General features: G+C 43.9%; 2 protein-coding genes and 1 pseudogene across 5 annotated transcripts in view; 2 read left to right on the top strand and 1 right to left on the bottom strand.

Moving 5' to 3' along the window:
* Window positions 1–1,381: 1,381 nt before the first annotated feature.
* Tpmt (thiopurine S-methyltransferase) lies at window positions 1,382–19,537 on the bottom strand. Of its 3 annotated transcripts, none has more exons than XM_063259941.1 (9): window positions 19,454–19,537; window positions 16,318–16,412; window positions 14,871–14,963; window positions 14,221–14,353; window positions 10,362–10,414; window positions 9,560–9,634; window positions 4,145–4,230; window positions 2,489–2,533; window positions 1,382–2,103 (listed from the first exon to the last, which is right to left on the bottom strand). In XM_063259941.1, exons 2-9 carry the CDS (start codon window positions 16,362–16,364, stop codon window positions 1,997–1,999), a joined length of 639 nt encoding a protein of 212 aa, XP_063116011.1. In that variant the 5' UTR covers window positions 16,365–16,412; window positions 19,454–19,537; the 3' UTR covers window positions 1,382–1,996. The 3 variants fall into 3 exon arrangements, with proteins under 3 accessions (XP_063116011.1, XP_003468809.1, XP_063116010.1); XM_003468761.5 differs by having other exon boundaries at window positions 16,229–16,412; XM_063259940.1 differs by lacking the exon at window positions 19,454–19,537 and adding an exon at window positions 17,289–17,309 and having other exon boundaries at window positions 16,229–16,412.
* Window positions 12,946–13,592, top strand: LOC111756462 (large ribosomal subunit protein uL18-like; annotated as a pseudogene).
* Window positions 19,538–19,684: 147 nt separating the features above from the next.
* The window catches only part of Kdm1b (lysine demethylase 1B), a 57,418-nt gene continuing 54,760 nt past the window's right edge, over window positions 19,685–22,342 (top strand). The window contains exons 1-2 of one of the 2 annotated variants that reach the window (XM_003468762.5): window positions 19,685–19,840; window positions 21,944–22,042. In XM_003468762.5, the coding sequence (XP_003468810.2) occupies window positions 21,956–22,042 (87 nt within the window). In that variant the 5' untranslated portion in view covers window positions 19,685–19,840; window positions 21,944–21,955. Of the gene's footprint in view, window positions 19,841–20,790; window positions 20,813–21,943; window positions 22,043–22,342 lie in introns of those variants that run through there. The other variant, XM_023564718.2, reaches the window with a different exon arrangement.

Genomic DNA, 22,342 nt, shown 5'->3' on the forward strand with positions numbered 1-22,342 from the left:
CCATGCTTCCTATGCACCGGGCCTTGCATTCAGTTCCCCGCACCGCCAAGAGAGAAAAAGGAAATCCTGTTTCTGAAAAACATTTACTGAGGGGAGGAAAGGCTGGCAAAATGGAAAGGAAGGCAGCAGAGACATGAAACCGAGTCCATGACATGATCCCAGCTTCGTAAAAATGCGTGGGTACTTGTGACAGAAAGGAAAATACGCAGAGAGCGCCCCCTCGGCGGTCACCACCTCCAGGAGCCGGCCTGCTTGTTCTTGCTTTTGCTTTAGACTTTCTTATAGCCCCCAATTTTAAGAATGTTCTGTTTATGAAAAGGTACATACATGTCACTTTCTCATTTGTATCATTTAGGATCCGGGGAAAACAAGTCACACAAGTGGCCAGTGTAGAGCCGTGACCTGTGTCTCCCCGGTGTGCTGAGCCTCAATGACAATGGAAGCAGCCAACTTGCCTTCCTGGGTCACGGTCCAGGCTCTCCCGGAAGGGACTGGCCCGACCGGGGTTAGTCATCCTTTATCCTCGATGGTGGTGGTGGCTGCAGGAAGCCACACCATGTGCCAGGGGCAGGATTCAGGGAAGTAGCAGTCAGGGTGAGCCTGGGGACCCTCCTGACTCAGCCTTAGAATAACACAAATGAGGGAGAACAGACCAATGCGGAACAGTGGGCACAGCAGCTCCTAAATGCGGCCACAGGGGCAGCAAGGTGAACAACTTTCAACTTCAGGGAATTTTACAAAGTGTTATGAGGATACCCACAGCTCCATCAGTACTAGGGGGTCCCAAAAACTTCCCTGTTAACAACCTTTAACCCACAACATGCACCTGTGCACACATGTGCACGCACACACACCTTTATTTTTTGGCTTTTTGAGACAGAGTTTCATTGTGCAGTTCAGGATGGCCTTAAACTCTTTCTAGTCCAGGCTGGCCTGGAACTCGAAGAGATTCTCCTGCTTCAGCCTCCTCAGTGCTGGGATTACAGGCATGCAACACCACATCCAGCTTTTTTTCTTTTTTCCACATCGTACTGGAGATTGAACTCAGGGCTTCACTCTGCAATCCACACCCAGCCCTTTTTACTTTTTATTTCAAGACAAGGTCTTGCTAAGTTGCCCAGGCTGGTCTTGAACTTGTGACCCTCCTGCCTGAGCCCCCAAGTAGCTGGAGTTACAAGTGTGCACACCAGGTCCAGCCATAAACGTATTTTTAAAATACATATCACCCTGTTGACATGAGCTGAACACACAGATACCAGGCAGTGGAGAGGACTACCTGATTTCACAAAATCTGACCAAATTCAGCCCCGAGTATATTATACTTCAAAATAGTTGCTCATGAAAACAAGATTAAATTAAAAGAAATGGAACAAAACCTTGATAAACTCAAAAAAAGCTTTATTCTTGCACTTGGAAAAAATATTTTGTTGTATATAGGCGAGTTTGATTAGAATTTTTATGTTTCTTTAGTCAGTCACATATAAAATTATATATGAAGAAAACATGAAAATGGGTTTTAGGATTTGCATGTAAGATGAAGGTCTATAGTAAAAGCTAGTCTTTTTAATAATTATTTGGACTACATTTTTTCAATGGTTCTAAATTTCATATAAAGGGTTTTTGTTCTATTTCTTTAAGATATATGCATTTTGTTTCTTTAATTTCTTCATTGTATAAGAAATATGAGGACTATAGAAATTCTTGCATTTTGTTAACAAGACATGACTATATAATTCTCTCCAAAGATCTACTTTGACATGGTAAGTTATATACATTTTTGAGCAAAGATTTATGACTTGTAAAAACTTTTTTATATGTATATAAAATGTTAAATGTATATAACTAAAAAGTTATATACATTTTTGAGCAAAGATTTATGACTTGTAAAAACTTTTTTAAAAAAGTCATCCATTGTATTTTCAAGCTGTCCCCAAATTTTCAGTTCCTCAAAAATGTAATAAAGTATTGATGTTCCTCGATTTTGTTGATTCATCCTCTACTTTTCTGTCAGCAGATACAATTTTTCAAAAAAGTAGTCACTTCCCACATTCAGTTTTTCAAGAGCATCAACCTTTTCAAGGCAAAGAATGTTGCATTTTGTACCTGAAACAAAAAGAAAGGGCAGCAGGTTAGAACACTGTGACAAATATTCTAAAAATATTCTAATGATTTTAAAAACGGTATGCACTGAAGACCTTTCTCGTCTTTTCAATGAAAATGAGGAAGAGCTAAGCCCAAATTTTCTGAACTCCAAATTATTACTATTGTTTGTATCTCCCAAGTGCAAACATGAATGTATTTCCTCCTTGGATTAGTCCAAATGTGTTTAACAGAGAATGTTCAGCTAAAAAGGCATGTGAGGGAGATTGGTTCCTTTTCTAGATAAAATGGTCTTCAGTAAACTAGCTCTGCCTTTTAAACTGTATGCACTGTGATTATCTATACTAATAGCTGCTAACACCTAACAGTTTACTAGAGCAGAACTTACCAAAGAGTGCTTGAATTTCAGAATGTGGAACATAAAATGGTGGGCCTAGGAACAAGAGAAATGTAGTGAAGAATAATTTCTATAACTTTAATTCTAAAGCAGTATAAACCCTCTGGGCCTATCTTTCCATGCATATCCAGTGATCTAGATATACTTACTATATATACAACTTAATTATTATCTAACCAGGTGAGGCTGCAGCACGGTCTTGTAATGGGGGAGACTGTTTTTTGAGACAACTCCTCACCATGTATGTAGTTCAGGCTGGCCTTGAGCTCACTATGTAGCCAAGATTGGCCTTAAATTCCTGGCAACCTCCTGCCTCAGCCTCCTGAGTGCTGGGACTGCAGGTGTGTGTCACCACTCCTGGCCTTTAGGGTTTTTTTAATATGTTACACCAAAGAAGTAAACTGGTTTATAAGAGGACAGTAGCATTATCTTCTCATCTGCAGTTTAGATGGAATTATGGGCCAAGCCAACCTGGGGACTTAGGACACTGAAATCAGTATAGAGTCCACCAGCAAAGTCCTCCGGGGTTTCCCCTGTGTCAGGGGCGCTGGTTTTCTGCCTCCTGCACTTCCTGTCCCATTCTGTGTGCTCCTCCCCCTTGGCGGGGTCCCAGACTTGGGAGGAACTTTCCCTCTGCCCTGCAGCGACAGCTGAGCTCTGAGTCTCTGCGCTGAGCTTTCCTTCCCTGGCCTTCTGTCCATGCTTGGAATCTGAGTCAGATTCATAGAGCTAAGCTCTGCCTCCATAAACTCCTATGTCCATTAATTAGGGACACTAGGTCTCCTTTCTGAATGAGCTTTTTGAACTTGATTTATTCAAACAGAAAAAAAGCAGACTAACATGTAAATCTTAAAGCACTTTCAAAAAGCTCAATTAAAAACCAAATTTGGGGATTTTTACAAATTAAAAGCCTTTTTTTTTTTGGTTTGTTATTTTTTCCTGAAAATAAAAGTCCAGCCATGACAAATGCTAAGTTTTAAAGTCCAGATCTCTGGGTACAGCTCAGTGGTACAGTGTAAAGCCCTGGGCTCCACCTCCTGCCCTAAACACACGAAGTGAAACAAAAAAAAAAACAAAAAAACAGTGTCACTGTCCAAATTCAACAAAACGAATCTACAAGAAAAACATCCCTTTCACTTTGAGAGCAAAGAAAGTCCTCTTGGAATGCAATAGATAAAGTACAAAATTTCAGAAATTACAAAACAGCAGTGGAGACATGATCCTCCTCCATCCACCCATGAGGGTGTCTTTGCATAAGCAGCTGCCAGCAGGTCGCCTCACGGGGAGGGGGGCGGGCTGTGGGACATTGGGGCAGAGCACATGAGTTTCGCCTCCCTCCCAAGCCAGGGCTCGTGAGATTTCTCTTTTACATCAAGCTCATCCATTCCTCCCCACCTTTTCCGTAGCTCAAGCTACAACTAATGAACAAAACAGGAAGAAGCACGGGAAAAATAGGTACCTTGTGGGGAGAGAAAAAAAGTCTAGAGTTCCCATTAGAGTACAACAGAGGGATCTTGATGTTCAAGTATATTAGTACTATGTTCCCTAGGAGATGAATCAGGGTGAAACAGTTTTTATCTGTGTTGTTGAATCAATTTAGGACACAGGAAAACAGAAAAAGGCAGGAAGAAATATAAACAGCTTTACCTTCGTATTTTGTTGGGTCATAAGAGAAAACAGACATGAGGTAGAGAAACCCTTTCCTCAGGAGGGACAGCATCACACCTGCGTAGCTGCAAAGAACACGGAGAGGTGTACGTTAGGTTTCTCTGTACGTTAGGTTTCTCTGTTTAGGCCCAGGCTGGCGGGGCAGGGCAGCGAAGGAAGCCTGCAGTTACTTTCTGCAGTATTAAGTGGTACCTTGGCTCACCGATGCTTTGGTTTGTGAACACTGTGGTTCAGAAATGGAAACGTTTGACAGCATTTGGTTTGTGTTTGGGAACTCTGCATCCGGAGATGAACATGCCCGGGGCCATCTTTTGCAGAATCAAGAACGCACTAAATCTGTGAACTGAGGCACCACTGTACTGAGTTTAATTCTAACAATCACATGAAGTTGCCTCTTGTTTTAGAATTTGTAAAACAGTCCTTGCCTCGTTGCCTAGGCTGGGAACTGCTCAAGGGGGAGTTGAGTGGAAACCTGTTTCCAGGGCTGGTCAGACTTGAGGACATCACAGAAAGACACACATAGGCTCCTTCTGGCTTGCTGTGGTACTCAGGGGCCTGGTACTTTCCAGGGCACCGCTGTGCATCTGTGTGCTCTGGGCCAGTGGCTCCAGGCCTGACTAGGTCCCAGAATCCTCAGGCACTCGCTGAAGGGAGTTGCTGAGTCCAACCTCCAGACCGACTCCATAGGTGTGCTTGGGGCCTGGGAGGCCTTCTGGGGTCAAAGGAAAAACGTACGAAACACAACCCTCTTTTCTAGTTAGTTGGAGGGACAAGATTATCATGCAGGTAAAAGTTCAAGGTGGTCTTGAAAGGGAAATTAAAGTTTTAAGTAAAGCCTGCCAAGGATGTCTGCCAAGACCAAGTGGACATATCTATGTCCGGACAAGCCCAATAACGGAACATTCCTTCCTCTGCGTAAGCTTATCTAACCGATGGCCTTGCAATATAACCTAAAATGTTTGAACTCCCGTAGCAACTCAAAATGTCACCCAACCCTCCCATCATACTGTGCCAAATCTACCTTTGTATCTTCTTGCTTGCTCTCCCCATAAAAGTCCTGGAACTGTGCAGGTGGGGCTCTGACTCTGGAAGAGATCCCAGTCATGCCTGCCCAGGTAATAAACTGCCTCCTAAATCTCCTGGGTGCCATTTCTTCCTCTGTTTGGTCTATTTTCTGTAACAGTCTGAGATGAAAGTTCTCCAAGCACGGCATAAAGCGTGAGTGCTGTGGGAGTAATTCTTCTCAGCAGGTGTATCAGGGAGCAGGTGACACTGCTTCCCAGCCATGTCTTGGTTCACAGGAGGCACTTGATTCTAACAGGATCCATCAGGACAGGACTGTGGGGCAGGGCGACCGGCTGGCTTCACTTGAGATGAAAGAGAAGTTAGCAGGTAGCTGTGGTCGCGGCAGTGAAAGCCGGAGCTGCTGTGCAGGGCGGGGGTTGGAGCACAGAAGCTGAAGGCTGTGTGCAAGGTGGACGTGGGAGAGAGAGAGGAAAATAAGGGATCTGAGTTCCGGGGCCCCAGACAGAGGAGATACACACGGGGCGGGAGAGAAGCCTCAACAGGCAGGCAAGAGAGGCCCAGGTGTCCCCTGGGTGCAAACCCAGCTCCTCCACCAATGCCTGTGGAACCTGACAGATTATTATTTTTTCCCTCCCAGAACTGGGGATTGAATCCAGGACTTGGCACAGAGCTACAGCGCCACATTTTCATACTGGGGTCTTGCTAACTTACTCGGTGGCCCAAGCTGGGCTTGAACTCGTGACCTTCCTGTTTCAGCCCTCCAGAGTGCCTGGGATTACACCCCTATGTCTGGCGGCTTGACAAATTCTTGACCTCTCTGTGTCTCAGTTTCTCCCCTTAGAAGTTAAGAGCAGCCCCCAGCTTACAGGCTGCTGTGAGAATTCAGTGAAACACGGAGTGCTCAGAATGCGGCTTGGCACCCAGTAAGCACACGTATGTGGTCCCGCTGCTGTGAGTCCCTAACACGCCTTCCGCATAAACTCTCTAACTCAGCGAATTTGATGGCTCGCTCTTCCTGGCAAGCCTCAGAACCAGACAAAGGCAAACTTCTGAGACAAATCCTTCAGATTTTAACTGTTTGCTTCTTGTTCTTAAGAAGAGCTAAGATGAAACTTGTCTCTGTGGAAGGGGTCAGACTGCCGTGGCAGTGTTTCCTAGGATTGAAATGTGACATTGTCCTTGAAATGGGGGCTCGAAATAGGCAGAAATTCAGAAAAAAACTACTAAGTGTGGTGGTACACACCTGCAATCCCTGAGGCAGGAGGGTAGCAAGTTTGAGGCTGGTGCTGGGAACTTAGTGAGGCCCAGTCTCAAGGAAGAAAGGGCAGAGGATGTAACCTAGTGCTCACTGGGTTCAATTCCCAGTTTAAAAAAAACTTCAGGAAAATGAGGAAGGTGTGCACCACTGATTTCTTTTAGGAGAGAGACTCAGGAGTCACTGCAGAGAACACATCAGTACTTGACACGGACCACTGAGTACTGAGTACTGAGTACTGAGTGATGCTGAGTACCGAGACAGTGCTAATGACAGTATGAAGATGAACCACTAGCATCCCAAATATCAGCAAAGGTAAAGTAATTTTATGTTTCTACTGGTTCAAAGTCAGCAGTTATTCTGGGAACAAAGGCCAGCATGTTCTCAGGTATTCTTGGGGTTGTGACCACACACACACAGAGTGAGAGAAGGGAGACAGAGAGAGCTGGTTGAGCTACAGGAGTCACAGCCTCTGTAACCACACAAGAGCTGAGTTCTCTCCAGTGAGATCTCCAGTGAGCCTCTCCAGTGAGGCTAGATGGGGTCTCTAGCTCCTTACAGACCAGGAATGAAGCAGCTCAGAGTCCACTTAGATGGACTTCAGACTAAGGACAGATAAGGTGGGGATGCTTGGCAGGAAACAGCTTGCTCTGTGTACGACTTGCTCTCATTTATTAAAAAAAAAAAAAAAAACTTACTAAAAAAAATACTTACTAGCTAGATATGGTGGCACATGCCTGTTATACCGGCACGCAAGAGCCTGAGGCAGGAGGATCACCATGAGTTTGTGTCTAGCCTGGGCTACATAAGTGAGTTCAAGGCCAGCCTGAACTACAAAGTGAGACCTTGCCTCAAAAAAACAAAACAAAAGTTTACTAAGCTTTTCCTAGGTCCTAATCATGGACCATGCCAAATACTAGGAAAACAGCTGTGCCCAGTGTAATGGTCACCCTTGGTCTGCCCTTGATGGTGTCCAATTTGGTCCCTGCTGCCTTGTGGATTTCATCACGTAAACCAAAGTCCTCAGAAGGACCAAATGCAGAATGCGCTCTGCGACTGGGACACCTACAAACCTAGACATTTAGAAAAAGGGAGTTCTGCACACAGACACTGCATTTCCCTGGTCTGGGCCATGGCTCAGTGGCTTGCCTGGCATGTGTGAGGTCCTGGGTCCTGGCCCTGACTCCATTTAGAGCTGTGGTGTTTTATGGGGACGAAGCGGTCTCTGGTGGTTGACAAAGGACACCAGTGACCCATGGGAAATGCAAAGCAGACAATGGATATATGATGAGAGGAAACACAGAGCTGGAAATATAAAACTTAAAGGGGGCAAACTGAGACACAGCTTTTTAAATTACCTCCCCAACATCTGACACAGCATATACAGTATTTGGAACACAGTCGGAACTTATTTGTTGAGTAACTGAGTGAAAGTAATAAAGCGATCATTAAGAGAAAATGTAAGAGGAAAGCAGGGCTGGAGGTGTGGCTCAGTGGTAGAGCGCTTGGCTTCACGTGCAAGGCCCAGCATGGGGGGAGAGAGAGGCGAAGGATGTCCCGTCTATAAGGACACCCTTGCAGGAGAGCTCCAGGAGGGTGTGGCTGATGCCAGTTACTGGAAACAGATGAAGGAAGAACAATAACAAAAAGAGAAGGAAAAAACAGGAGCAAAAACTATTCTTGGAGAAAACATATCCATTTCCGATATCACATGTTCTAGTTAATATTCAATTTGACAATAAACCGTAGAAAGCAATTTTTTGTCTTTTTGGGACAGGGTTTCAGGATTCAGTTCAGGCTGGCTCTGAACTCATTTTGTAGTCCAGTCTGGCCTCAAACTCACAGCAGTCCTCCTGCCTCAGCTTCCTGAGTTCTAAAATTACAGGCATGTACCACTGTGCCTGATAGACAGCAATTAATTTTTTAAAATGAAAATATTATTTCATGGGTGTGGAGACTTGTTGGGAGCTGTTGAAACTGGAAATTGAACACACCTGCAGGACTGCTGCATGGCATCAGCAATGTAACAGCTGAGGACACCTGGCTCCAAATCCAATTCACTAAATAAAGACTGTAGCCACAGGCATTTCACCCCTGTGATGAAATGCAACATTCAGATCTTCTCCTAAGATACTTCTGGTTAACATAATTTGTTACTTGCAAGGTCTTTGAACCACTCCAAGGTCTGTTCAATTTCCTGCATTTTCCACTCTTAACCCCCTAAATAAATAGGGCCATCCAGAGACATCCCCTGTCTTAGCCCTCAGAGTCTCAAACTCTGCAGAAGGGTTTCGAGCCTTAAAATCGTACCACTTACCTCATTTATTTAAGCCTTCACTGTACACTTGTTTGGGAGATTGGGATCTAAGGCGAGCTGCATAACAGAGCCTGGACTTTTGGGCCATGTATCAAGTGCCTCCATACAACTAAAAAATTCAGTGTTTACATGCTTTATCCAAGCACATGTGTTCTTCTTTGCATTGCAAAGTGCTGTAGATAGTTGCCCTCACATTTTCCTCATAGGCCTTGGAGAATTTTAATTTTCTTTTCTAGTGAGATTATATATTACAAAGAATGGCTACTCAAAGTGATGAATAATAAATGCTCAAATAGTAATGGGAGCTAGTATTTTATAGCTCTGGTGTTAACAAGGCCCTTTTCATGGGCTTCATTTCTTTTAATTCCCACGTCAATGCTTTGATGGTCCAAGGAAGGCCAAGGATTGTGGACTCTGAGTCAGTCTGCGAGGGACCCCTTGCCTAACTTGAGACAAGGGACAGAACCTCTCTGACCTTTGTCCCTTTCTTGTATAATGGAACAGCACATTGGTACCTACAGGACTGTAAGAGAGGTTAAAGATGTTAACCCACATGGAGTACAACGAACCACACCTGCTATAGAATGAGGGTCCAACAGATGCCACTTGCAAAGATTAGGGAGGTGGTGGGGATGGTGCTACTGGAAATATTCCACTTTTGCAGGGGAGTAAACTGAGGCTCAGAGGAGTTAGTAATGTGGTGCTTCAGGCTTTATACTCAGGTCACTAAAGAGAAGCCCTATATGTCCCTGGAATTCAGCTAACAACAACAACACAATTAAACCATGTTACTCACCGTCCTCGGTCACTTGGATTCACAGCGACAAATGCTCCTCTATCCCAAATCCTGTCAAATTTACCAACATTTGCTCTGCCAGGAAAATTTAAAAGAGAGAGAGAAAACATTGTAACATCTCACATGCAGGACACGGTAACTTGAACAAGCTGAGCACTGTTCTCTATGGCACACGCTGGCCCTTCACCAGTTCTCAGGAGTGAGGCCTTCACATCTGCTATGGGGACATGCTGCCTGCCTGTGGGGACCTGTGATTCCAGTGTTAGGGTCCTGCGGCAGCAGTCTCAGATTCTGTTATGACATGAGAGTGTAAAGGAGAAACAAAGGGCAAGCCGAGACACCTGTGCTCGTGACACCTGCGCTCCAGCTCCAGGGCTGGCAGCAGGGACTCTTGGGAGGGGAGATCCTGCCTCCTCCTATACCTTGTGACTCGTTTAGTGACAGGCCCAAGTGAAGGCAGAAGTCACATCTTTCTCTCCTCACCTTTCCCTTCTTGCCTTGGGCAGTAATAAGCTCACAGTTTAGCAGCTGTCCACAGACAAACAGGGCTGTAGTAAAAATAACTGCAGAATGGAGACTCTGACCTGGGCTTCCTGGCTGCTCTGCAGATGGACGGAAGCAATGGAAGGGGCACACTTAACAAGCACCCACATTTTTTACTTGATTTTTTTTCAAATCCATTTTGTTCAAACATAAAAAGAAGAAGAAAAAGAGGAGAAAGAAAAAAAAACCACAACAGAATTTCAAAGCATGTCAATCAGACACCCACATTTAAAATTGCAGCTGTATTATTTGGTCCTACCTGGGCAGATCAAAAATGTTGCAGCAGTACAGCAAAATATTCCCTGAAGAACTCTGTAATGAAACAATGAAAAAAAAACTGCTTTCTACTGCATGAGGAGAGATTTAAATGGCTAAGGAAAGAAGACAGGGCCATGCAAAGCAAAGGCCGTAGAGAGAGCACAGAGGCATATTAAACACAATGTTTGCTACAGCTTAACACTACTTTGCCTTTTCTTTTAAAGCCTGTATGTGTTTCTAAGCACTCTGGGAGGCTGAGGCAGAAGGACTGAAGTTGGAGCTCAGCGACGGCAATTTAGTGACTTAATGAAACCCCATCTCAAAATAAAAGTGGGTTGGGGCTGGGGATTTAGCACAGCGGCATAAGCGCCTGCCTTGCAAGCAGGCAGTCGTGAGTTCAATCCCCAGTACCGATAAAAAGGAAAAAGACAAAAAAATAAAAAATAAAAATAAAAATGGGTTAGGGATGTAGCCTTTGGCTCAAGTCCCAGTGCCACAAAACCAAACCATCCCAAACCAAACCAAACGAAAAACTTGTGTGATGTTCTTTGGGGTCAATGCAAAGCAGAAACTGAGAGGGCATTTTTGAAGATCAATGGGCCACTACTTGTTTTGAAACTTATTAAAATTCTAGCAATGTTAACTCAAAGAGAGTCCTGATATTTTCACTGTGCTGAAGATAAATCCACAGGTCAATCAGTTACCGATTGTGCTCATGTAGATGGGCAGATATTTTAAAAATTACTCAGGACAGCTGGGTGTGGTGGTGCATGGCTGTCAACAAAGGAGACAGAGCAGAGGACAGCCTTGGGGCACACTGGGAGAGGGTGGACAGAGGTGGCTTTTGCCGGAACTCAGGATGGGGTGGGCTGAGGGTACCATCTTGGAGATGTAATTGGCTGCAGTTTGGAGATGCACGGAATCTGGGCAGCTTTTGAGGACCCCACTGCTAGAAAAGTCTGATGTCACTGAGCTTGGCCCTGGGGATTTTGAAAAGATCCATGGACAGTTTTAAATGTGTAGCCAGGGTCTGGCATCACCGCCCCCAGAGGGGTTTAGAAGCAGATGGGGGCCCCTTTGGACACAGCAAACTAGAATTATTCTTAGATGGTTTGAGGACAGGATGGGAGAAAGCTACAAATAATGTTGATCAAGCCTTCTACTGCTCTAAACTATTAGTTTCAATATTTAGAAAGGAGTATTTGGGAGGCACTAAGTATACACATGGATCACGGCCAGGCCATTCAGGATAAGAGAACTCTGACCTGCAACCTCTTTTAGCAACCAGTTCAGAAACAGAAGCACAGCTCTGCAGCCACCTGGTCAACCCCGGATATTTACCATCCCCTCCCCTTTCCAACTCAGACCAACCAGAGAAGGCCAAATATATGCCCCAAGCCAAGATGCCCCATTTCAAGGTGCTCACAGCTTCCGCCAGTGCTCACCTGCCTGCAGCACACACCTGCCCCCTTCTCCACCATAAAGCTGTCTCGCTCCTTCCCCATCTATGTTTCTGCTAAACCCAAGTGGCTGGCCGTCTTCAGATACGAGGCCTCTGGGATTCTCATTTGGGAAGTATGTGTTTGCTTCCATATGATTACCCCAATCTAGTGAAGCAGCTTCTCTGATCACTCTGCTCACAGGACAAAGATAACTTCCCTAACTGTCATTTCCAGCACAAACACTATCTTCCTTTGTAATTTCTTAGGTTCTTAAACTCATCAGAAAATTTTTCTCTGTCTTTGGGTATTCTGAAACTGGATCTCAGTGCTTCACCACGAAGCCAAGGCTGGCTTTGAACTCACGGCCCTCTTGACTTGGCCTCCCAAGTGTTACGATTACTAACGTGCAACATCACATCCAGCTTCAGCTCGCTTCTTTATTCTCTGCCTCTGGGGACCAGGTAGGTGAGCTGGAAGGGAGAACTCACCACCCCGTTCACCCCTGCTTAATCACTGAGTCCTACGAGGTGGGCATGGTGGGTGCTTCTTTAATCCAGGAGCCATGCTCTGCATGCTGCCACCACTCTCCTCGTTCAGGTCCTTAGGATTTTATTCCTGGACCATGGCCCACATCCTCCTAGTTCATCTCTTTGCCAGGAAGCTACTTCCCTTCAAATAACTTCCCATGAAGTCATACAGTGATTTATCTTAAAAGACAATCTGGCCACATCATGCTCCTACTTAAAAGCCTACTGTGAAGAATGAAGCACTCTTTTCCCAGGGCATCTCACTCCACAGCCTTGAGCCCTTCCTGTCCCCTCCCTTGCTGGTTACTATGCATCAGGGAGCACCCCAAGCTGGGCTGAGTCACCCTGCTGCCCTTTGCTTAATCCTTTCCGTAATTACACTTTGCTCCATGTATTATAATGACTTTGTCCCTGTCTCCCCCCCCCCCCCGTAAGCTAGGAGATTCTGTGGGGGCAGGGACTGTATTATCATTTATTTCTTCAATTTCTTACACAGGATCTGGCACCTAATAGGTTCTCAGAAAATGCTTTTTAATAAAAAAAAGGCTTTTCTCCCAATAGTACTGCTGGGCCCAAAAGTCTACGTTGAGTCAGACATGCGTCTCGGTTCTGTAGAATGGGGATTGTTAAAGTTTTCAAGAACAGGGCCTACTGAGGAGATACCAAGTGATATTTTGAAGGAAGCAAGAGGGGAAAGCTGATTAATATGCTCAGAAATGCTTGGCAATTTAGGACAAAAATAAGTACAACATGCTCAAATATAGGATGACAGTTTGTGTGACAGATAGCACCTTTCAGAGGGATGGGATAGTCGGTACAGAATATGCTTATGCATTACCAAAATGTGTTGTGAAAGTTGGACTGAGAAATTATGCTGTGACTCACTGCTGGCCTGCAGGCTTCTCCATAGGTGTGGCATATACAACACCTATGGAGGCCAACTGGAGGTGACCAGAGATGAATACTATGTGGAAAGCACAGTCAACCTGGTGCCTTTACCAGCCAGGTAAATGCAGCCCTTGTCAGGACTATAAATGGCAATACATTTTGGGGCGCTGCAGGGAGCTGTGGATGGAGGTTTGTCTATTCCTCAGTGCATCAAGCAATTCCCTGGCTGACATTTTGAAAGCAAGTTCAGTGCAGAAGTACACTGGAAGCACATCCATGGGTCAGACCATTGCAAAATAAATATGGTACCTAACGCAAGAACATGGCGATGGTTACAAGAAATAGTTCTCTCGGTACATCATGATGGAACTCTAGACACACAGGAAGTGCATAAGACAGTGTGAGCTGCCATAGGAGAAGATCTGGAAAGACAGAAATATTTGCAAACATCCCTTGTATAGAAGAGCAGGTAGCTAAAAAGGAGACACCAGAGAGCTAAACTGAACAATGATTTTCAGATGCAGACAATACATTTATTACTGAGCAGCTTTAAAAAAAGGAGAACCAGGGATAGAGCTCAATGGCATAAATGCCTGCCAGGCAAGCGCGAGGTCCTGAGCTTGATTCCTGATACTAGGGGAAAGAAAGGAGGAGAGGGCACTGAAGATGTAGCTCAGTGGTAGAGCCATTGCCTAGCATGCATGAGGACTTGGGTTTGATCTCTAGTACTGCAAAACTATTCCTCAAACAAAAACTTCCATACAAGAAGAAAAATAAAAAATCCCAAAATAAGTACTGAGAGGCTTTGGCTGGATAGGCTTTGCCTGTCACCTGTCTTTTGAAGCCTAGCTCCTTACAGTAGATAATCGTCTCAATAAACCCGTGATGGATTGAGGAGGAACCACCTAACATTGGGTCCTCATTTACCGGTGTTCACAAAAACCTTTACTGAGAAGGTATGCATAATAGCATGCTTTCTTTAGTAACCAAAATTGAAACTAACCTTAAATACTTTTGCACCAGGAATTTCAGTGATTGGTTCTTCTGAGTAAGTAAGGTTCTGCTCCATAAAAAATTCCCGTATTCCAAGTTCACTGATTTCAACACCAACTACACTGTGTCCCAGATCTGCAAACCTGTATAAAATCATATAGAGAATTACTTATTAGGGATACTTGCTTCACCACTGGTTTTATAACACTGATTCAGAATAACAAAAACTCCCATTTTCTCACAGGAGGAGGGAAGAGTTGAGCGGAACAGAGGGTTATAATAAACATTGTCCTGCTAAAAATTGTAGCATGTTTTGAATTATGCAGTCTATCTCCATTTCAAATATCTTGCTAAATTCTTAACCCATCTACAATTATTAAACCATGCAGGAGATGTAAGAGGGACAGCTGGTTTTTCTTGTCTATTTGATTCCAAATTAGTTATTTTCATTTGAAACACAGAGAAAAACAGTCACATTTGTATCTGGTCTTTTTGAAAATATTATCTCAAATGATCACTTAATATTATCTTAATCCTTGAGGGGGCTCTCAAAGAATCTCTGTGCATTTTTTGACAATGGAAATTATAACTACATCTTGTTATAGTCACCAGATAGATTTATCACCAAAGATAAGTGTGCTGATGCTTATTTATTCGTACCATTTCATCTCCACTGCTTTTCCACAAAGAGGAAAAAACACTCTCAGTCCACTCTCCCCTTTAAGAAAAGTATCCAAATGCTTCCTTAATAGCCTGGGGAGAAAAATAAAGGTTGTTTGTGCCCAGTGCACAAAAGTACAATGCAATCGTACAACACTAATTTTTATGCATTATCACAATATTTCCAACAACCTTAATTAGTAGATAATATTGATAATCATACTCTCAGGTTTACATATAAACAAGGAGGACTCTTAAGTAACTTGCTCAGTCACACAGCTAGGCAGTGATAAATCTGCTTTATACCCTGGGTTTCCTTATAAGTAATTATAATGTTTTAAAATTGCTTTTTCAATCGGGTGTGGTGGCGCACTCCTGTAAGCCTAGCACTCAGGAGGCTGAAGTGGGAGGATCATTGCAAGTTCGAGAGCAGCCTGGGCTACAAAGCCCAAGGCCAGCCTGAACTGCATAGTGAGACCTTGTCTCAAAAAGACAAAAAAATAAAATAAAATAAAATAAAATTGCTTTTTCCTTGTCTGATACATTGTGGAAATTCTATATTTATTCTCCAAATTTATATTTCTTTTTACTTGATGTGGAAAGGGAGCCTCCAGATCCATAAAATTTTCAACACTTATTTTATGGAAAATTTCCGAAAGAAGTGTAACACTAATTTCTTCTCTAGAGACACGGCTCTTCTAAGGCCTTCTCTATGGTAACCATCTGTAGCAATGACACTGGGAATAATGCTTTAAGCTGTTACTCAGTGTGCAAAAGTATGAATGATGGTGATGATGATGACAAGAGGATGATATGGGAGGGTGACGTGTCCGCTTGGAATAAGGACCATATATAATGGTCACACTACTCAGCATGGCGCCATGGTTTATCACCGGTGTCACAGAGATAACAATGCTACTAAAATTTGCTCAGCCTTTTGGCTCACTTAATTAACTGCCCTCAGTAGCTCTTCTTCACCATTTGGATGACACTTTAACATCAGAACACCACTACTCGTGAGAACAAAAAAGCAGAAGTGTTGCTTTAGTATTTGCTGTAGGCATGGTATAAACATGCACGACTGACACGGATGCTGCAGATGATTTTTTAAAGACATATTTCCTAAGTCTAATATGCCATAAGTTGGAAACACATAATTATTTATACAGTGAGGAAAGAAAGCACACTGCCAGTGAAACTCTGATTAGCCACAGATCCTCCCTGATCTTCGAGATGCTACAATATATATGAAAAAAAATGCATCTTAAAAAATCAAATAACATACACCTCATTATTATTTTATTTCAAAGTCTGTTTCTGATAGAGCATCTCTCCCTCATAGATCAAACATGTCTTACTGATGTCCTTCGGCTTGATGAAATCCAATTTTGTGATTTACCCAGTTGTCCTGCCACTCTTTCAGGGTTATGACTCGATATTTCTGTACCTCACTATCAGGGTGCTCTTTAGTATCAACTGAAGTTTTTGTATCATCCATAGTTCTGCAGGTTTCACTGTTTCACAAGCAGATAACTCCAATATCTACATGGAAAAGATTATCAGTGCTGTCATTTAAGGCTACTGTTGAACCAAATGAAAACCCATTATCCTCAGTAGACAGGTTTAAAAAATATATATAAATACCCAATAAAAAAACTAGACAAAAAATAACTTTTCAGTGAGTCTGGCAATAGAGGTATCACTTATACTATATATTAGGAAAGATCGGTTTTATTTCAGTTTTATTTTATTTTTATTTATTTATTTATTTTGGTGGAGGGTACCGGGGATCAAACTCACGATCTCCTGCTTGCCAGACAGGCACTTGTGCCAGTGAGCTAAATCTCCAGCCCCTATGATTTCAATTTTAAAAAGGGGAAACAGGACAAAAACAACCAAGTGTTCCACAGTTTATAATTTTTGTAAGCTTAGAATTTTTCATTATACTGTTCTTTTTGGCATATTAATGTGCACTTGCTACTTTTTAAAAAAATCAGTCCTATGAAAGACGCAATTTGGAGAGTTCAACAGATTTGTTGTGGAAATAGCAGTTTCCTTCCTAATGAAAGAGGTAAGTGGCTACTTCTAAGTCTTGTGCTGAGTCATGCCATTTCCAATTAGCATGCTGGTTCATATCTTCTCAAGTTTTTCATTTCTAAGTAGTATCTTAGACAATAAGCATTTCATTCTGTTCCAGGTTCCCAACACACACACACAGACACACACACACTCAGACACACACACACTCCATGTTTTCATCTGTTGTATACCCTGGTAGTATATATTTTTGATGAAATATATTGGCTGTACATTACCGTAACAAGGTAAACCACTACTTATCGACAAAGCTGAATGGTGTTCTATGATTACTTGTCCACGCAATATTATAACTTTATAGTTAATCACTATCTTGCTTACTCATTTCTGAAGTTTCCATGTACTTGCTAGTAATTCAACTTCAAGGTCTGTCAGTTGTCATCAGATATGATTGTCATCAGCTAGTGTGAGTCTTTGCTTCAGGGATAATGGACATTAAAATCAAGGCATTTAATATTAATTTATGGAAAAAATCTCTAGCTAAAAAATAAGAGAAACTAAAGGGAAGTACTGCTTTGACAAAGAGCAAGCTGGTGCCCCACAAAGAACAGTAAGAGGACTTAGGAAAAGAGCTTCCATTTGAGGGACTGAAGTGGTGGCCTATTCACATAAGAATGGAGGAGAGCAGTTTTATGGAGGGGGCCCTGCGGTGAGCTGGGGTCTGGCTAATCCCTCGGTCCTACTTTCATAGCTCCACAGGAATCCTTTTGACTTTAGGGGAAATTCTGTTGTCATTAAAGACATTTTTGCTTGGGCAGTCTCAAGTCTGGGCGGCCTCGAGAGGCTCTACTGGACTTCAAGATCTGGGATGGTGGAGAATTCTAGACTTGCTGAATGTCCCTATAAATCCTGAGAATTACTTTAGTTACTCTTAGCTTGATGTCATCAATCTTGAAAGAAGATGAGATAGGCCACACAAATTTAGGACTAAGAAAACTTGTTTTGCCAACTCTTCTTAAATTATCAGCACACGAACATCTTAAGTTTTAAAGTAATAAGGAATACAAACGGCAGCCAAGTTTTGCTTAGCTTTTAGTTACCTGTTGGGCATCGGTAAGCCCAAGTGAAGAATCAAGAGTTTTAGCAAAAGTTGTTCTGACTGCTTCAGAACAGAGCATAAGTCATGTTTTAAATGAGTAATGGGTTAAGGGGCCAAAAGTTTATTTGCCCTCTTTTGTGGTCATCTCTGAGACTGTCATAACAATAGTTTATTCCTTAAAAAAATTTCTGTTATTTGGTGGAGTTTCAGGAAGAGGCAAAAATAGATTTGGTATCTTACTTCCATACTCTAAGCTTGTTTTTTAGATAATTTTCTGACAGTTTTCTTTGCATGGGAAAATGCACATAAAAGGAACTGAATTTAAACAAATAAATACACTGCAGGTCCAACAAAATATATTGCACAAGGAAAATATATTTCACTGTCAACTTGGTAATACAAAGGATAATATAACACCATAATTCCAATATTAAATTGTTAGTAGAACTTAATGTAGCTTTGATCGCCGTAGCATGCATTATGGTTTTTCAAACTTAATGATTTATCCATGACATAGCAAACCGCCACAAAAAAGCACGAACTTGAGGAAAAGTTTCCCTTTTGTTGCAGTTTGGCTTCAAAGCACCGACGGTTAAATGAAACGGCAGCTCCATCGGTAATGGGAAAACAAATTCACTTCTCAGCAAATTATTTGTTAACGAACGATAGCATTTTCTAAGAGGTCAGTGTGAAGTATCTACTACTGTGGAGATAGAAAAGCAAGTGAGTTGCACTTTTCTGAGGTCTGTTTTCCTGTGTCATAAAAGGAAATGAATGACCACCTTTAGCCTACACCTAGAACCACCTGAAATTGCACAACTCCTTCCCCACGTACTTGACGAATAGCTCCATCACGAATACAATCACTTCTTAGCTGCTCTAACAGCTTCTCGGTGTGTACACTTGGCGTCATTTATGGATCATAAAGTCTCTTTCTAAACATAATGAGTGCAAAGTATACGAATCAGAAATTTCACAATAATTTTTACTCATAAATGTTAACCTAAAATGAGTTCCTTGGTCCCCAAGTTTTCCTCTACCTTAAAAAACCAAAAACCAAAAAAACAACCTGTTTCTGCTTTACTTTTAAATTTCCTAAATTGAAGAGTAGTTTCCCCAGGGCACACACAGCTCGCCTGTGAATCGATAACCCCTTTCCTTTTGCGCAGCCCGGGTGCCACCGCTGGTGCCCGAGTCTGCACAGCGCCCCCGCCCGGGCCGCCCGCCCAGCGAGGTCCATCCTTCTCCCCCTCAACACTCTGGGTGCAGGACGGTGCTCTGCAGCTCACTTCAACTCACGCGTTCAAGTCCTTCACTGTGAACCTCATTATGCCCTGCATCCCATTTTGCAGCGCAGATGCCCCATCCCGGTGAAACCATCACCGGCTCACACCCTCAAGGAAACTGCTCGCATTCCCACCCTCTCTGGCGCCCTGCAGGAACCCACCTCGTCAGTCGCCCGCAGTTAGCTTGTGGTCACCTCACTGCTGTTCCTACCTCTTCCCCTCCCTTCCCGGGGCGCACAGGCCCCCGCCCCCTCCGGGGCCCCGCCAGGCCCCGCCCTCTCCTCACGCAAGTCCACGCCCCTCTCGAAGCACGAGGCCCCGCCCCCCAGGCCAGGTCTGCGCAACGGCGGAAGTGGCCGGGGCGGGGCGCGTGCCGGCGGGGGCGGGGCGGTCCCCAGGCTCGCCGTGCCCACGGCTCCGCCCACTCCGGGTCACGCCGCTAGAGGGGCGGAAGCGGCGGCGACGGCGGCGGCGGCTGAGTGGGGCTGCGGCGGGCTGCGCGGCGGGTCCCGCGGTCCAGAGCTCGCACCGGCTCTCGGTGCTCTGAGGTAGGCTGCTCGCGGCTCAGCGGGCGGGCGTGGGGGCGGTGGCGGCTTTCAGGTGACAGCGCCGCACTGAGCGGCTGGGCTGGGATCGAACCCTCCTCCTGTCCCCAGGAGCGCCCCTCTTCCCGGCGGGAGGCAGCTGGGGTCCCAGGAGCGGATCCGTCTTTCCGCCCGCGATGGGAAGGGCTGCGGGCTGGGGATCCCCGTGGAATGAGGGGAATTCCCGGGCCAGGCTGTTGGTGTACCCGGCTCCCCGACCCCCTGCAGGTTTCCCCTTGCTCGGCGGTGCCTGCGCCCCGAGACTCACGAGTCCCTCCACACAGAGTCGAGCCCAGGGCAGCGCTATGCCCATCGGGGAGCATTGCGGCGCCCTTGTAGGGGTTGTCACAGCCCGGCCCCTCAGGGACCCCCGTCTCGAGAGTCGGAGTCCGCGGCGCCCGGCAAGTGCGGCGACGAGGTGGGCGCCTGCTGAAGGGAGCACCGACCCGCACTTCGCTAGCTGGTGGGCGAGAGGGGAAGACGGGGCCAGGCCCAGCTGGACCAAGTTGGGGGTTCAGGGATCTGGAACCCAGCCAGGTAGAGGCCCAGTCGTCCTCTGGGTGAGTTTTCTGGGCTCTGTGGCCATTCTGGTTGAGGAGGGAGCCCCCATATGTACACACAGCTCCGCACTTTTGTTGCCGGTTATTATTTTGTTTTTATATCTATTTTAGCTGAAGAAAGGCAGGTGAGGAGGGGGAGGTTTTCTTTGGGAGGTGCTTAAGACAACCACCATCAATAATTAATTATCTTCTAGGCAGAGGGAAGTAGTCAATTGAAGACATCCAAGCACTTGAGGACTCAGTACTGAATTATTGAACTGGATTTTGAAGATTGTAATAATTCAGTGTTGAATTATTGTACTCGGTCTATATTTATAAAAATTCGATTAGTGTGGGAATGACAGGAAGCTAGTTTTGCTCTGTCTTAAATGAAACGGTAAAAAATACCTTTAAGTTTTTAGTAGTTTGTCCAATTTCTAAAAATTATGCTGACTATTCTATACGTAATCTAACCTGAAGCTCCTTTGACTCATGTTTTCATGAATTTTGTGTTTTAAAAAACTCGTCTTGAAGCCAAGTGTGGTTGCACATGCCTGTAAATCCCTGCGCTCTGGGAGGCTGAGGCTGGAGGATCTCAAGTTCCAGACCAGTGTGGGCAATTTAACAACTTAATGAGATCCTCCCTCATAATAAAGAAAGGGCTGGGACTGTAATTCAGTATGAAAGGTCTAATTCTATCCCCAATGCTGGAAAAAAGTGAAAGCAGAAACCTGGGATTATTCAAATACAAATTTGCATATTGATATTTCTACTTATGTATTTACGAAGACACCACAAAGATCCAGCCCACGTTTTAGTACATTAAAATTAAATCTGTGCATTGAAAAATTAGGAAGAAATCTGCATATAAACATTGAACATGAAATCAAATGATTATATTTAATTGTGTTTTTTGAAGAATCACGGGAAACTTTCAGTACACTGGTTTAATTACAGTTTAGTATTTCTAAAGTTGTGTTTAAAAGCACAACAATTTTAAACATTCCAGCTTTATGTAAATTCTTTCTTTCCTTCAAGACATGCAACAGTGGAAATACGGAGATGAAAATAAGTGGCAAAAAATGTCAGTACATATCTCATTTACATTATTAAGCTGAAAAAAACTTCAAGTTTAATAATGACTTCTATAGCTTATATTTTCATTTCCTCTTTAACTACTTTTTTTATTTGAGACAAAGTCTTACTGTGTAGTTCAACCTGGCCTTGAACTTACTATGTAGCCCAGGCTGACCTTGAACTCATGGCAGTACTCCTGCTTAGCCTCCTAAGTGCTGGAGTTACAGGTGTGCACCACAACAACTAGCATATTTATTTATTTTTAATGCTGAGAGTTGAGTCCAGGGCTTTATGCATGCTAATCTCATCCTTTACCACTGAGCTACACACTGCAGACTGCAGACTATGCACTAATTCCTACTAAGTTATCTAATAACTTTAGGTTGTTGAAAACTCTAGCAGATGCTGATGCTTAATGGTGAAAATTTTGTCTTTTTGTTTTTTATTTTAGGTCTCTAATACAATGGCAGCCCCTCGCGGGAGGTCAAAGAAAAGAACAGCGTTTGATCTAACTCCAGATAGCCTTCCTTTGAGGAGCTCCGGGAGACAGGTATTATTCATTTGTTCATTCAACAAACCTTTTCTGAGGATACAAAAATATTAAAACCAGGCCTGAAGAGTAAGCTCTGGAAAGACTAACTCCAAGCCTCAAATCGACTGTGTAGAGAAATTGTGATATTTCAAAACCCTGCATGATAAAGTGATAAGATGTGGCAAACAGTGGCCTACTGGCCAAGAGAGCTTTTGTGAGGAGAAGGGCTTGTGTGAATCAGCACAGGGCGATCCAGGAATTGCAGCAGTGCTGTTGCTTCCAGGGTAGGAGGCCAGGCCAGATCCTGCTTGGCTTGGA

This window comes from Cavia porcellus, unplaced genomic scaffold (assembly GCF_034190915.1).
Source record: "Cavia porcellus strain 051 isolate PalLab524CR breed Dunkin Hartley unplaced genomic scaffold, mCavPor4.1 scaffold_13, whole genome shotgun sequence".
In the NCBI taxonomy this organism is placed as follows: domain Eukaryota; kingdom Metazoa; phylum Chordata; class Mammalia; order Rodentia; family Caviidae; genus Cavia; species Cavia porcellus.